The sequence below is a fragment of the Zymoseptoria tritici genome, chromosome 11, assembly GCF_000219625.1.
Source record: "Zymoseptoria tritici IPO323 chromosome 11, whole genome shotgun sequence".
Lineage (NCBI taxonomy): Eukaryota > Fungi > Ascomycota > Dothideomycetes > Mycosphaerellales > Mycosphaerellaceae > Zymoseptoria > Zymoseptoria tritici.
Window position 1 is genome coordinate 93199 of NC_018208.1, and position 14394 is coordinate 107592.

The 14394-nt window shown below is 54.2% G+C and overlaps 6 protein-coding genes across 6 annotated transcripts; 4 read left to right on the top strand and 2 right to left on the bottom strand.

The window, feature by feature from the left end:
* Positions 1-816: 816 nt before the first annotated feature.
* MYCGRDRAFT_76625 (uncharacterized protein) lies at positions 817-4685 on the top strand (the record flags this gene model as incomplete). Its single annotated transcript, XM_003848217.1, has 5 exons — positions 817-1789; positions 1909-2064; positions 2116-2486; positions 2541-3335; positions 3384-4685. The coding sequence occupies 5 exons, from the start codon at positions 817-819 to the stop codon at positions 4683-4685; spliced, it is 3597 nt and encodes a 1198-aa protein (XP_003848265.1).
* A 690-nt stretch (positions 4686-5375) lies between these two features.
* MYCGRDRAFT_76628 (uncharacterized protein) lies at positions 5376-7771 on the top strand (the record flags this gene model as incomplete). The annotated part of the gene is made up of 5 exons (XM_003848218.1): positions 5376-5427; positions 5521-5613; positions 5687-5805; positions 5865-6087; positions 6140-7771. 5 exons carry the CDS (start codon positions 5376-5378, stop codon positions 7135-7137), a joined length of 1485 nt encoding a protein of 494 aa, XP_003848266.1.
* Positions 7772-8905: 1134 nt separating this feature from the next.
* MYCGRDRAFT_82500 (uncharacterized protein) lies at positions 8906-9957 on the top strand (the record flags this gene model as incomplete). Its single annotated transcript, XM_003848219.1, has 2 exons — positions 8906-9081; positions 9135-9957. Coding segments are annotated over 2 exons (755 nt in total), but the record flags the coding sequence as incomplete, so codon positions are not given.
* A 91-nt stretch (positions 9958-10048) lies between these two features.
* On the top strand, positions 10049-10565 carry MYCGRDRAFT_82501 (uncharacterized protein; the record flags this gene model as incomplete). The annotated part of the gene is made up of 1 exon (XM_003848220.1): positions 10049-10565. A coding segment is annotated over one exon (508 nt), but the record flags the coding sequence as incomplete, so codon positions are not given.
* A 580-nt stretch (positions 10566-11145) lies between these two features.
* MYCGRDRAFT_49575 (uncharacterized protein) lies at positions 11146-12044 on the bottom strand (the record flags this gene model as incomplete). The annotated part of the gene is made up of 2 exons (XM_003848683.1): positions 11146-11726; positions 11789-12044. The coding sequence occupies 2 exons, from the start codon at positions 12042-12044 to the stop codon at positions 11146-11148; spliced, it is 837 nt and encodes a 278-aa protein (XP_003848731.1).
* Positions 12045-12505: 461 nt separating this feature from the next.
* Positions 12506-13223, bottom strand: MYCGRDRAFT_106046 (uncharacterized protein; the record flags this gene model as incomplete). The annotated part of the gene is made up of 2 exons (XM_003848682.1): positions 12506-12895; positions 12963-13223. The coding sequence occupies 2 exons, from the start codon at positions 12971-12973 to the stop codon at positions 12610-12612; spliced, it is 297 nt and encodes a 98-aa protein (XP_003848730.1).
* Between the last annotated feature and the right edge of the window lie 1171 nt (positions 13224-14394).

Consider the following 14394-nt stretch of genomic DNA (forward strand, 5'->3'; position numbering starts at 1 on the left):
TTGAAAACAACTTTCAAATGCCGGATTTCGCGCTGGCGTTGGGTCTCATCTTTCAGCCACTGCCAATTCAGCTCATGACTTGGTGTGAGGGGTGACACAACAGGCCTTCTGTTCAGAGAGCCGACGAGCTTCACCAAGCGTCCACTTGAATTGATGTTCCTGCCGGCATATTCTCCACTTGGCTTGATTACGATGTTGGCGTAAAGCGGTCCCTGGACCGCCAGGTAGTGGTCTCTGCTTGCGCCCGCCACCGCGATGAGTTCAGTTGTAGAGAGATGAGCGCAGACTTCTAAGAACAATTCTCGAGGAAGCCGCAGCATCGCCATGATTGGTGCCGTACTGCGTATGCGATGGCTGGGTGCGCCGTGAGGATCAATGCAAAGTGAAAACGAAATGACCTACTGTATGAGTGCTGAAGAGTGCGGGAGGTCCACCGTGACAGACTTCGGTGAGAAGCTGATCTCCTCTAATTGGCGAATGCAGGCACAGTGAAGCGCATGCTTGCAATTGGTGTCTTCGTTGTCGTGGCGCGGCTAGGTCAGATGTTCTGACTTCTTCGATCATGCGCGTGGGTGTGTCGATGAAGGACTGAGATCCAACAGAAGGTGACAACGACGCGCCACGTGGGGGCCAAAACGGAGCTGCGTCCGCCGCAGCTGCCTTCACTACGGCATCGTCACAAGCTCGCGCCTATAGCACCCACTCTTCTCCTCTCTCACACTCACCACGAACACGATCCCGAGCTGTCTGCAGCCTTCCACTGGAACGCCCCGACGACCTGCCCACGACTTTCTCCACGATCCCGGCCAAGAGGCCATGTCCTCGGCGGGCAAGACAGCGCCGAAGCTCTTCCACGATTTCCTCGCCTTCGATCCCCTCAAAGTCCACAACAATGCGAACATCCTCACCGATATCCCTCCACCTGTTGGCGAAGGCCCTCAAATCTCGCCTGGAATAGGATCATGCAAGCACGACTACAGCACGAAATGGAAGCAAAGCATCTCCCCCGCCTTGGACGAAAGGCCGCAGCGAGGCAGTCAATACAAGGCTGCGGTGGTGTGCAAGAAATGCAGGTTGCATGCATACGTTCAAATAGCATACCTTGATGATGCTACGAATCCATGTACAAGAGCTGAGTTTCCGTTACATCACTTCGTGCGGCGGCAGGAGGAGGATGAGACCACGCATAATCGTATTGTGTACGCATGGGTGTGCTCGGCTCCAGAATGTTGCGCGCATCTAAAGGCAACATATCGACTGCCGAGGCTGGCACAGGCGGACGTCAAGCTACTCACCGATCCTGCTTTGTTGCAGAGCAGATTCGATGCAACCTTCAGAGCGGATCCTGCGAGGGAAGGTCTGAAGCTGGCAACGCCAATGGATGCGATCGGCCGACTGCGGAGGTATCTGAAGGATGCCTTGAATCCGGAGCATACGAGGCGAACATTTCCAGCCAACAATAAGCGATTTATGGAAGCATTCGGCGTGGATGGACAAGACTGCGCAGAGTTGTTGAATAAGCTGGGATTTCGGTTCCAGCCCACAAGCGGAAGTGAGCTCGATGGCACTGTTCAAGATGCGACATGGACGCTGCCAAATCCAGCGGAAATCGCCAGCCGTTTCCAAGCTGATGGCGAGAGTCACCGCGAGGCTCTCGAGGATGTTGACGCCGAGCTTGTAGCATGGATGTACGAGCTGGCTTCGCGACTGAGTGTCCCAAATCCCGCCAGTGCTGAAGGTTGGCCTTCTGCAGATCGTGATATCGAGCGGCTACTTGCAGCACAAGGACGTAAGCTCGACCCACATCTTTTTTGTCACGTAGTACATGCAGCGGGAGACTGACAGCTCGCAGACAAACGACATCCATCACTGCGCCGCGCCGGTGTTTCCAACGAAGATCTCGCGTAGGTTATCCTCGGCGTTTATGCTTCTGTTTTCAATCTCTGACTTCACCAAGGTACTTCGCATCTCTCGGCGCGCAACCAGACTTTGCCGACGAGCTCGTGGTATTCGCCTTTGACCGCCAATTCGAGTGTGATCCATCGAATGGTCCATATTATCTTGGTGAGTCGATCGCCCGATTCAAAAGTGCACGGCGCTGACCAGAATCTTCAGAGTGTCTGCAGGTCATCACAGCTGCGCGCGGCACCGAACAACTTCAACTCAAAGTCGCAACATTAGAATCCCAGGATTTGATCAGTCGACGAGATCTGACAAACGCTTATCGATCGCTAAACTGCACACGCACCGAATCCGACGAGCGCATACTTGGCCTGTTCCAAGTCCGGCAAAGCGACACAGGACCATCAGGACAGGAAGATTTAAGGCAGGCGTTGTACAAAATCGGCATGTCGCGACAAAGTCAGAGGCTCATCAACGCTTCACGCCAGACCATTGAGACTTACGAAGATGCTTTGCTTTGGATCGGAAATGGTGTTGACAAGAACACGGCTGACGAGATGCTACTGGCGACAGCCGTGACTCAAGTGGGCCGCCATCGCAGGAAATTCTCCCGAGCACCTTGACTGACATTCTCGCAGGGTAACGAACAAACGAGCGGTACCGAAATGGCGAAGAAAGCGATCTCCATCATCGCAAAGGAGCGGAAGAGCAATACTCTGAATAACTGGCTTCTCGGAAGCGATACAAACGGACATTCGATGGGTGTCGAAGAGGCACTACGGCATCTGGGAGTTTCTGAAAGCTTCTCCACGCTCGACAAAGAGGTGTTGTCGACAGTCCTAGCAGCTGCGAGGACCGACCGACCCGGTGAACAGACTGAAAAGGCCGTTGCCGTACTCGAGCAGGCAATGGCATCCTGGACAACGCACTCCGCAGACACCTGGCCAGTGGGTCTGACTAGCCACGGCAACACTTGCTACCTCAACAGTCTGCTGCAATACTACTTCAGCATCAAGCCATTGCGCGACATCATTCTCGATTACGATCGGTTCAAGCTGGATACTGAACAGTACCTGGAGAAAGATGAGCGTGTCGGACAGCGGAAGATATCCATGGTGGAAATCAAGGGAGGACAAAGATTCGCTGAGGATTTGAAGTTTCTGTTTGAGCGCATGATCAAGGATCCACGAGAGCACTTCAAACCTGAGGAAGATCTTGTTTGCCGAGCGTTCCTAGAGCCGAAGGATTTCGCCTTGCTGGCATCCAGCATCAGAGAAGAGCAGGCTGCATCGAAAGCCAATGGGCCAAGTTTGGAGGCTGCCGTCGATGAGAAGCTTTCGGAAGATACCACCACGGCCGCGGCGCCCGCCGAGTCTCAGGGCTCTCGGCAGTCCGACGCTAGCAGTGTAACGCTCATTGGAGATGAGATGGACGTTGCCATGAATGATGCAAGAGCACCTACACCTCCAGCATCTCCGAAGCTCGATTCACAAAAGCCGGAAGACGCTCCTCCACCACTTCCACCTCGAAGATTCTCCACTGCAAAAGAGCAAGCCCTTGTCATTGCACAACAGAACGCTAAGTCGCAGCAAGATGTGACAGAGGTCCACGACGGTATTATGTTCCGACTACGGTCTGGGATGATGCCAAAGGGTGTCGATGAAGGTGGTGAGCAGCAGGATGACCTACGCGGCCTGTTCTCTATCGGTCTAGCAGAGACAGCGGTGCTAAAAGGTGCGGATGGCAAGCAGAAAGAGCTATCGGATTCGAGCATTCAGCTCAACGTCCCTACCGAGCCTACCGATATCTACGCCGCTCTTGACGCTATTTTCGACTTGCAGTCTATCAACGAGAATTCGGCCGGCGGCGCGATCGAGACCTACAGAACCATCCGGAGACTGCCACCTTTGCTGCAGATCAACATCCCACGCATTGGTTTCAGCGAAGCACGAGGCGGCGCATACAAATCAGAAGTCACCGTCAAGCTCCAAGACGACCTGTATTTGGACCGATACACCGACCACAACCAATCCGAAATCCTCCCACGTCGCAAGGCCTGCTGGGGTTGGCGCAAGCAGCTGCAGCAATTGCGACAAGAGCAGTGCGCCCTCAGCAAGACGCCCGTTGATCTTGATGGACCGTCGGCGGTAAATGAGACAGCGAACTACCTCAACATGGTCGGTGCAATGGGCGATGAACTCGAAGACATCGGCGTTGGCCGCATTGACGTCCCGAGCGAGCTTTCATTCGCTCTGACCTGCGATGCGGAAGAGCAAGGTAATCGTCTCGGCCAGCTTCAGAAAGAGATCGAAGATCTGTCCAAGAAGCTGGAAGGTCAATTCGATGAAATGAAAGAGATCAAGTACTGCCTCGCAGCGGTGTTCATCCATCGCGGTACGCACGGGCATGGTCACTACTGGATCTACATCAAGGACTTTGCCAAAGGCATCTGGCGAAAGTACAACGATGAGAAGGTGGAGGAGTACGCAAACGTCAGCGAAATCCTGGAGGCCAAGACTTGGGAGCATGGAACTCCGACATACGCAGTCTATGTGCAAGATCAAGGCAAACTTGACATCATTCAGCCCGTGTGTCGAGCACCCGAAGCACTGCCTGCGCCTCCCGAACAAGCACCGGAGCAGGCACAGCTTCAGCCAACGACTTTCAAGGCTTCCGAACCGCGGAAGGAGGGATTCCTGCGAGGAGACTCTCCTACTTTGGTTAATGAAGGCGGAGACAAGACTTGGGACGGTCTACGGCAAGTCGGCGATGCGCAGTGGTAGTCCCAGCGTTACCCGGTCAATGTGGCTAATGAGCCTTCGTCAAATGCAGCATCCAATCAGACATCATCCCGAACGAGCAAGCTGGAGCATTTCTCGAGCCAGGACACGATTTCACAGAGGCAGACGGAGTATCGAGCCCAATCGCGTCAAAGCTCAAGCGCAAATCGGAGAGGGATTTACGGAACCCGCATGGCGATGGACGAAGAGTCAAAGGACGAAGTGGTAGTGGCGAGAAATCTGGCCTCTCGGAAGAGCGACGTGACAGCTTTACAGCGAGACTTTCTCGGTCTCCTAGCAAGCATTAATGGATGAGCATTGCACCGGCTGGGAGAACAGACATGATTTGAAGAGCGGTTGCACAGCTGAGAAGGCAATCAGTCCTGACGATGAAGGTGACCACGATTATGATCAGCGTTAAGCATGTCCTTGCATTACATTCCATAGATACCACGCATGACTGTACCAATCGTTGACGAATTGCACTGTCCTCTTTCGTATCACCTGTGAAGCTCAAATCTTAGCTTCGGCTGGACATCGGTGAAGTCGCTCGGCCATTCAGCCGACGTCGTGACATTGTTGTCCGCAGACATGCTTGACTTGCCGTGACCTGTCCTTCCACTCCCACCACCAATGTTCCTGTCGCACCGACGGCAGCATGCATGAGCGATTGCTGTTCGGTACAGCGGAAGTATGGACGACGAATTGTCCTATACGGTCGAGAATGAGCAGCAGTTCTGGGCTGGTGAGTCGCGAGCCTCGCAATGCGCATTGCATAGAGTACTTCGTCTTCTCTCGCAGTACATCGATCCGCTGACACCGTTGGTCCTGATTGTAGAACTCGACGATATCGTCGCTGCGCCCCACGAGACTCACGAGCTGATCGACAATGCCTTGCGACTATTCTTGGGCTTCACGACGACCTTCAAACGTATGCGACTTCGAAAGGGGACATGAGATGAAAATTTGGGCGGCGGGTAACGAAGGCTGACGTTGAGGTGAAGAAGAATACCTGCAATCCGAGTACGACATCGCGCGATGCTGCTACAAGCTGCTGGATGCGGAGCTCTGCAAGAAGAATCAGGATTATGTGAGGAGGCAGATGTTGTATTGCTTGTTGCAGGTGAGTTGGCTGAGGGCATTTGGCACACTCGATCGACAGGGCGGAGGCTCACACAACAGCAGGAAGACGATGCGGATACATTGCACCTTACAGCAGCTGTGCTGCTGTTTGATGGGCGCGCCAATGAGGCTGCTTTTGAGATGATGCAGCGCGAGGCCGCATTCCCACGCCTTGTGGAACTGGTCAAGGCAAAGCGAGATGATGACATTGGCTTACATCGCTTGTTGCTGGAGCTGCTGTTCGAGATGTCTCGAATACAGACGTTGTCCAGAGACGAATTGAGTGAGTCGGGAGGGCGACAGCCCATCAAGAGCGTAGTGCTGACTACTGGAAGTGACCGTGGACGACAACTTTATTCTGTACCTATTCCGATTGATCGAGGAGCTTTCGGACGACGCCGAGGACCCGTACCACTATCCCATTATCAGAGTTCTGCTGGTTCTGAACGAACAATACATGTGCCTGGCCAACACGCCGCTGTCGCCGGTCGACGGCAGCATCACGGTCACGAATCGCATCTTGAAACTTTTGTCTTTGCATGGACCTACTTACATGACCTTTGGAGAGAATCTTATCCTTCTTCTGAACCGCGAATCGAAGCTGGGACCACAGCTGCTCATTCTCAAGCTCTTGTACTTGCTGTTCACCACTCCTTCAACTTACGAATATTTCTACACCAACGATCTCCATGTCCTAGTCGACGTGATCATTCGCAACCTCTTGGATCTGGATCCTGGAAATGGAGGCTCGGAATCTGACGATCAGGACGGCCAACGAGCACTGAAGCATACCTACCTTCGCGTCCTTTGCCCACTGCTGAAGAACACGCAACTGTCTCGAGAAGGAAGTCATTATAAGAGAGAGGAGGTACGAAGATTGATGTATCTGCTGGTCAACAGGTCATCCGCACACTTTGCACCAGTGGATGAGACGGTGCTACGTTTGGTCATTCGCATCAAACAGATTGAGTGGCTGAGGGAAGAAGGTGATGACCAGGACGAGCTCATCGAGCAGAAGCTGTCGGAGGCCACACCGGCGGACGCTCGAGTAGCCAAAAAGCTCCTTGGGATGTCTTTGGCAGACGGTGCAGTGAGCAGTCTCAGCGTAGCCGACGTATCCGCCAAAGTCGTGAAGGAGAAGCCGAGCGTCCCAGCTCCAAGAAGACGAAGACGAGCATCCAAAGCCAACGGCAAGTCGACATCCAGTAACGGCTCCGCGGTCGCCTCTGAGTCACTTCAAGTCCCGTCACAGGAGTCGAGTACGAACGCTGGTGTGGCAATATCCCGCGGTGACACTCGCAGCCCCTTTGCGGATGAGAACGCCGAATCCTGAGTCGACCTTGCCTCTGAGGTAGTCCATGAAGCGGACCGCGAGTCCGGACGTGTCACGATTGTGCACCATGAGATCGCGTCACATCAATTTGTGCTCCCTCGACGACGGGAGGCGTCCATCATCGCGACGCCTCCGCACGAGATGGCTGCCATCTGTCAAGTCTTCGCGTGTGTGTCGCTTGCGTGCGTACTTGCGAAACGAGCCGTTGCAAGCAGCTGTCCGGATACGCGCAGGATGCGGACATCATTCGCGTCAGTTCCGAGCAGGACAAGACTGGTTCAGTGACGAGACATACTGGTTCAGTGACGAGCGAATACTGGTTCGGTGACCTGACCGGTAGCTCCGGAGGTTTTCGTGGCTTCCACCAGTTCTCCTTGCCTCAGCATAAAATGAGGTCGTCCGTCGCTAGCTCGATCAACTCCTTTGTGCTGCTGTAAACTCCCAATGCAGAAAGGTGCAGATGAAGGGTCGCACTTCCACCACATCCGTCTGTGGGCTGGCACGATGCAGGACTCGCCAGCAATTGCAAGAGCAGCGAAGCTTGGAAAAGCTTGACAATGATCGACAGTGCCAGACTTATCGTGTCGCACGGCATTTCATGTCGCACAGTGCCTGCAGCAGAGTTTTTCGGGACAAATCGTTCCTGGTTTGCTTTACCCGGCCTTGCATACACTACCGAACGCCAGATCTCGCACCTTATCGTCGCTTACAACACAGGCGGAAGGCTGACACGATTCTACCTGTGGCGGCGTGTGTTGGCGATGCTGCCGATGCATATCTATGACCGCAGCATCTACAGTGCCAGCATCAATCTAAGATCGGTTCCTTGCAGCTGATACACACTCATCTCGAGCGGACATCATCCCACAACGGTGTGAGCCTGATACATTTGGCACTGGTTGCACTACTGCCATTTCCCGGCTTTACCGCACTCGGGGCTGTCAGATGCGGGTCCGCTGGGGTCAAACGCTCGATCACTTCGGGGGACATACCCCCTTGTACTGCATACTCCTGCATGATCGGTTTTCCTGGTATCGGGATCCGGAGTAGTCGGCCTTAAGTACCGATATTACCTCGACCAAGAACCCGAATATCGCTTCATTGCGGGTCTGGATGATGACTTTCATTTGTGAAACTGACAAATCTATCGCAATTGGCTAGATTTATGCCAGATCACCGTACACAGTGTAACAGCAACATTGGACACCCGCCTTGCGGGGAGAGCAGGTACCGTCGGCCGCCTTGCCGGCCTCCATCGAGTCGCACACGCAATCCAGACCTCACTTGAAGTGACAGAATCACATTTGGTCACCAATAGGGATGAGACGGCGCACCTCAACCGATTCCTTGTCCACTGACAATCTCCCTGCGTCCAGAGTCTTCGACGACGTGCATGGCTTATTACAGAACTCTCGAGGCGGGTGCGATCCCAAACGCAATGGCGCGGCACTATTCCTCCTTCCGTCATCCTTTGTGGAAATGGATCATCTACTAAAGGCGGGAATCACATGCGTCTTCCCTGTGCTGCGGTCCGGCTGTGCGGACTAGATGAGCCTGCCATACACTTGTCTCCACTCTCACCTGCGCAGCGTTATGGTTGCAGCTGAGAAGAGTCTTCGGGTATGCAGCTGACACTGCGGGCGCTGATGCACGCAAGGTACCGTTCTCGTATGACTTGGCAAAGATTCTGTCATATGGGTATAAGATGGATGCGTTTGCTGGACATCTGACTTGTGTTTGGTGTCTTCTTCCACACGCTCCCAATCGCTGAGCATCGTCACTGTTGTTACTTGTCCATCTTCCTTCCCGTCAACACTGATCTTTTTCCGATCTCCTTTCTCCAAAGCAAGCAACTTCTCGAAGATCAACAACTCAACATGAAGTCAATGATCTCTCTGGCCTTTGCGGCCGTGCTTGGTGCAGCATCTGCGGGTCCTATCATTGGTAAGTCTTCATTGAAGCCTTGTCCTCGACAGCTCCAGCTAACAAGGCAAAAGCGCAACGTCAGTCCGGTCCAGGAGGCTATGGCCCACCACCCTCGTACGGTCCACCAGGAAATGGCACCGGTGGATCTACCGTCACTATCTCAAGCACATCCACTGTGGTGGTCAGCCCAATTGCTCCCACGGCGAGCTCTTCTCTTGGGTCTCCCATCGGTGGATTCAATACGACAGCGTTCCCGATGCCCACCGCCACCACCGTCACGTACACCATCCCGTACACCCCATCAAACTCCAGCCTCGGTTCTCCCATTGGCGCAACGGGCTCTACAGTCTCTGTGCTGCCAATCACCACTATCAACCCTGTACCCTATCCATCGGCAAACTCGAGCCTCGGGTCTCCCGTTGGTGCGACTAGCAGTCCCTCCCTTGGTCTCCCTACTGGATTCACCTTGACAACTTCCATCCCGCTGACGACTGGAGGCAACTTCACTCTCTCACCAGAGCAGCCATCTTCGACAAACAATGTGACCAGCGCCGTCACTCTTTCTCCTGCATTGCCATCTGCTGGCTTCCCAAGTGGCAGCCCAATCCCATCGGCCAACTACACCATCCCCTTCTCCACTGGATCATCGGTCGGTAGCCCGATCACAGCTTCCGCTCCATCGTCTGGCATGCCCAGTGGCAACCCGATCCCTTCGTACAACTACACCATCCCCTTCTCCACTGGATCATCGGTCGGTAGCCCGATCACAGCTTCCGCTCCATCGTCTGGCTTCCCAAGTGGCAGCCCAATCCCTTCGTCCAACTACACCATCCCCTACTCCACTGGATCATCGGTCGGTAGCCCGATCACAGCTTCTGCTCCATCGTCTGGCTTCCCAAGTGGCAGCCCAATCCCATCGGCCAACTACACCATCCCCTACTCCACTGGCTCATCGGTCGGTAGCCCGATCACAGCATCCGCTCCGTCGGCCGGCATGCCCAGTGGCAATCCGATCCAATCGTACAACTACACCATCCCCTACTCCACTGGATCATCGGTCGGTAGCCCGATCACAGCTTCCGCTCCGTCGTCCGCTGCAAGCACTGGTGCTATCCCAACGTATAGCAATTTGACATCCTCTGCGACTCTCACGAGCTTCGTCACCTTCACTATCTTGCCAACTGGTTCTCCGGCTATTCCAAGCAACAGCACAGCCAGCACGCCCTTTTCACCCATTACCGCTTCTCTCAACGGCACTTCAAGCGGCTTCGCATCTCCAACCGGAACCGGCTCGCCCATCACAGCCTCTGCCGGCTTCCCGACTGCGTATCCTTTCCCGATCGTCAGCACTGGCGTACCATCATCTCCAAGCGGCTCACTCGGCTCTCCGATCAGTCCTGGCAACTCGACATCTTCCGCCTCTGTCACCGACTCGCCAACGCTCCCGACTGATGCTCCAGGCGGAACCACTACCGTCTTCGTCACCGTCTTCCCGACATTCAGCAGTGGCGGTTACTACCCCGTCACCAGCGTCTTGACGGCCAGCTTCAGCACTCAATCCCGCGTGCTCGGATCTGTCACTTCCTCTAATCCAATCACGACCATCACCGTGACCAACTTGGAGACCTTCCCAAGCATCCTGCCTGAATCCACGGCTTCCGCATCTGGCTCGGCGGTTGGTGACCCAATTGGTGGCTCAATCACTGGTGCTTTGCCAAGCGGAACTGGGATGCCTGTGCCATTCCCAAGCACGGCGTACGGGTACTCCGGTTACGGAGCTCATCCGGCGTATGGAGTGTACAACAACTGATCGTCGACTCTGCTTGGACGCGATGGAAATGATGAAATGCTTTCGGCGTTGGGTGGGGAAAGTTCTTGGTTTTGAGGTCTTGGTTCGGTTTCGTTCGTTATCATGCTGTCAAAACGTCGAGTCATTTTCTAGAGCATGGCCTTTGCCTTCGATGGCCATTGTCACAGCCAAATACATGAATGTTTCTTTGCAATTCTGCTTTTTTGGATCGTCAATATAAAAGTCTGGTATAAAAGAATATCTCTCTGACTGGTTTCATCACGTCGTCTCGATCAATCCTCCTTCTCCTCCGTCCAAAAGCACCACATCAGCACAACAACAGCCTTCAACGCCACCGCCGTCCACAACGCACCCGTCATCCCGACCTCGCTGTGCGCCCAGAACCCACCAATCACCGCACCAAGCAACAACAAACACGGTGCCAATACTCGTCGATTCCTCTCCGGATTCTCCGTCACGCCCGCAAACAATTTCTCATCACTCGCCAAATCACAGTAAATACTCGTCAATACCACACTTGTCAACGCATTGAACTTCAACACCCGACTAATCACCGCTTGGCCCGCCGACTGGAACGCCACCAACGCGAGCGGGACAGTCACCCAGACGGTGATGGGATCTTTCGGAGTCGTGCTAGGTCCGATGGTGATCATCACAGCGGCGATGGTGACCATGGCAAGCTGCAGGGTGTAGGACGAGACGACGACCCAGCGTTTTCGCGGCGAGAAGTAGCGGTGATAGCGGGCGAAGAAGAACGATCCGAGGAGGAAGAAGCCGAGAGAAGTCGAGGCGCGGATCCAGCGGTCGCCTTCGTGGGGTGCGACGATGCCGGAGCCGATATAGACGGTGTTGCCTGTGGGAGGTGTTAGGGTTAGGGTTGTGGAGGTGGTGTGGTGGTCGATAGATTGGACTCACCCGTCTGCATGCTCGCGAAACTTCCCCATGTCAAGACACTGGAGCTGTCCAGGATTCCGGTGATGATATAGCAGAACAGCAAGGCGACATCGCCCCAGGTGTTGCTGACGTTCGCATTGAAGTATCGGTGCGTGCGTTTCGCGAAGCTGGGACTTGTGGTTTTGGCCAGCAGACTTGCGCTTTCTTCGTCGGAGGAATTGACTGTGCCATTTTGGCTGCCAGGCACGGTGCCGTATGTGCGATTGTTGGACGCCATTGTCGGAGGATGAGACGCAGTGAGATCTTTCTTTTGAGTGTTCTGTATATATGCGGTCGGCAATGGCGGGTGCTGCGGGGAGCCGGCAAATGTGACATCCCGAGGAGCCAGATTCGGAGGTTCAGACCTCTAATAAGCCAGCCTGTTCAGCCTGCTGTATCTTCCACTCCTTGTGCGATGGAGCGAGAAAGGTGATCATCTTGGTCGATGTTCTAATCGATACAGCAAAAAGCAGTGGAAGCTTCGCCACTTGTTGCTTCACTTGACCTACCTTATCTAACACTGCTCTCGTGAGATGACATCTCGCCGAAAGAGCAGTTGTAAAGGCAGTCATCCTGTGCTCTCGAGAAGAGCGACGGCATGAAAGAGTGAGGACAAGCGGAAGTTCAGACAAACAAAGGAGGTCAACAATGCGATCCAACGAAATAATTGCACTGCCTCGGACATGTGACTGCTTCATCCAGCAAGAGTCGAGATGCGACAAGACAATTCCCAGATCTCTCCACGATACAACAAATGAACCAAAGACTTCAATTCCTCCGCCTCAACCTTTGACCAAGAAGCCTCATACCACTTCCGTCCAAAAGCCTCGTCCCACTTCCATCACCTCGAAGACACTGCTCCACCGATACGCGCTGCGATAGCTCTTCGGTGCTGACTTGACGGGCGGAGCTTGATGATCTCCTGAACAGAATCCTGAACGGGCGCGTTCGAGCCAATATGCGTTCGGCCTGATGGAAGCGCAACTGAATCTAACACCCACTGTGGGGTCCCGCACGGCCGTGGTTGTGGTCGCAACCGGTGTCGAAGTCCAAAACGTGGCCTGGAGGGCAGCAGCAGCCGTACGGCTTCTTCAAGTGGGATTGAAATCAGTACGACTGTGATATTAACATTCGCAAACACACAAGATACACCGACCTGTGTGGCATATGAACGCAGTTGTGTCCAGTAGCAGCTCGCAGCCTTGCAGATGGATTTGTCGTCGTTGGATTGAGGATTTTGACAAGTCCGACCCTGGAGGCCGTTGCCGGGCAGGGCCGCCAACGTGTGGGCGGCGAAGGCGATCGCAACGGCGAATGTTTGGAACAGCATTGTGAACCGATGTGGGGAGTCTCGACTGGTGTCGACTTGACAAATGTATCAAATTTCAACGAGAACCAGTTTCCAAAGGACCAGAGGGTATTCTGTGTTTGGATGATAGAAGGACAGAACAAAGAGAGGTCAGAGCAGAGCCTTATATGACCTGCCCGAAAGTCCCCTCTCTTGCTCGTTCTTCTCCTGCATGATGTAGCACATGGGAGGTCCGGGTGCTCCCACTGTTGCAAAGCAGTGACATCTACCTACAGACCTCAATGGGTTCGATCTCTGGCGGAAAGGCACTTGACCTCAACTCGTGTCCGATGTCCACCACTCGGAAACGCCAGCCAGCCCAGCCTGCTGTATGTTGCACGTGCAAAGGTGCTGGCGACGACCTGTGCAAGGTACTCGGTGTTCATCGATGATTGAGTTCCCAGCGTGAGCACGGATTCCTGTATGAACGAGCAGGGCTGCAGATAGGCAAACCAGGAAGTCGCTGACCCCAGGCAAGTCAGATGGAGCTGGTCACACCCAGTGCGCGATCGGACAAATACCATGCGCAGTTTCGTTGATGAGTGGTTCCGGCGCTATTGCAAAACACCTGGATCATCCACTCCGGGCTAGAACCCCATTAACCTCACGCTGCGTAGCGAAAGAGCGCTTCGCGTGTTCAGACTCAGAGCTTCCGGCCTGCGGGGAAAGAGGAGCTGATGTCCAGGGTGCTCAAGCATCATCCTCGATGGTCAAGGCTTCAGAGGGGCGAGCTAGGGCAGTGGTCTGATGGTGATGTCAAAGGTCAGTAATGAGCATACATGATACAGGGTGGAAGACTCATCGAACCTGGATGGCCCCGCGTTGGAAGCAACATGGCCACTTCTGATCTGCTCATCACACTCTGTGCTGTCCTGATGATCTCGTATTCGGATATTACTCTCGCGTGATGTCAAGGAGGAGAACGAGGATTGCGGACCTCGTCTGGAAACCCGAGATCAGTGGCCTATTCTTTTGGTGGTATCATGGACTGCTGGAAATTGAGATCATCGAATTTCCAGGAGGGCCTTGGTAACACGCCCTGTCGCTGTCGTTCATCACAGGAGATGTGAGGTCAGTGAGAAGAATCCGTCAGACCTCCACACCACATCTGATCTGATCGACTGTCGACACTGTCGATGCATCGACGGCCCCGAACGCCTTCAAGTGATCTCGAGGGAGAGAATCACCAAATTCAAATCCGGAACATGCCCTGAACCTCACCCCCGATCGCTGTCTTGTT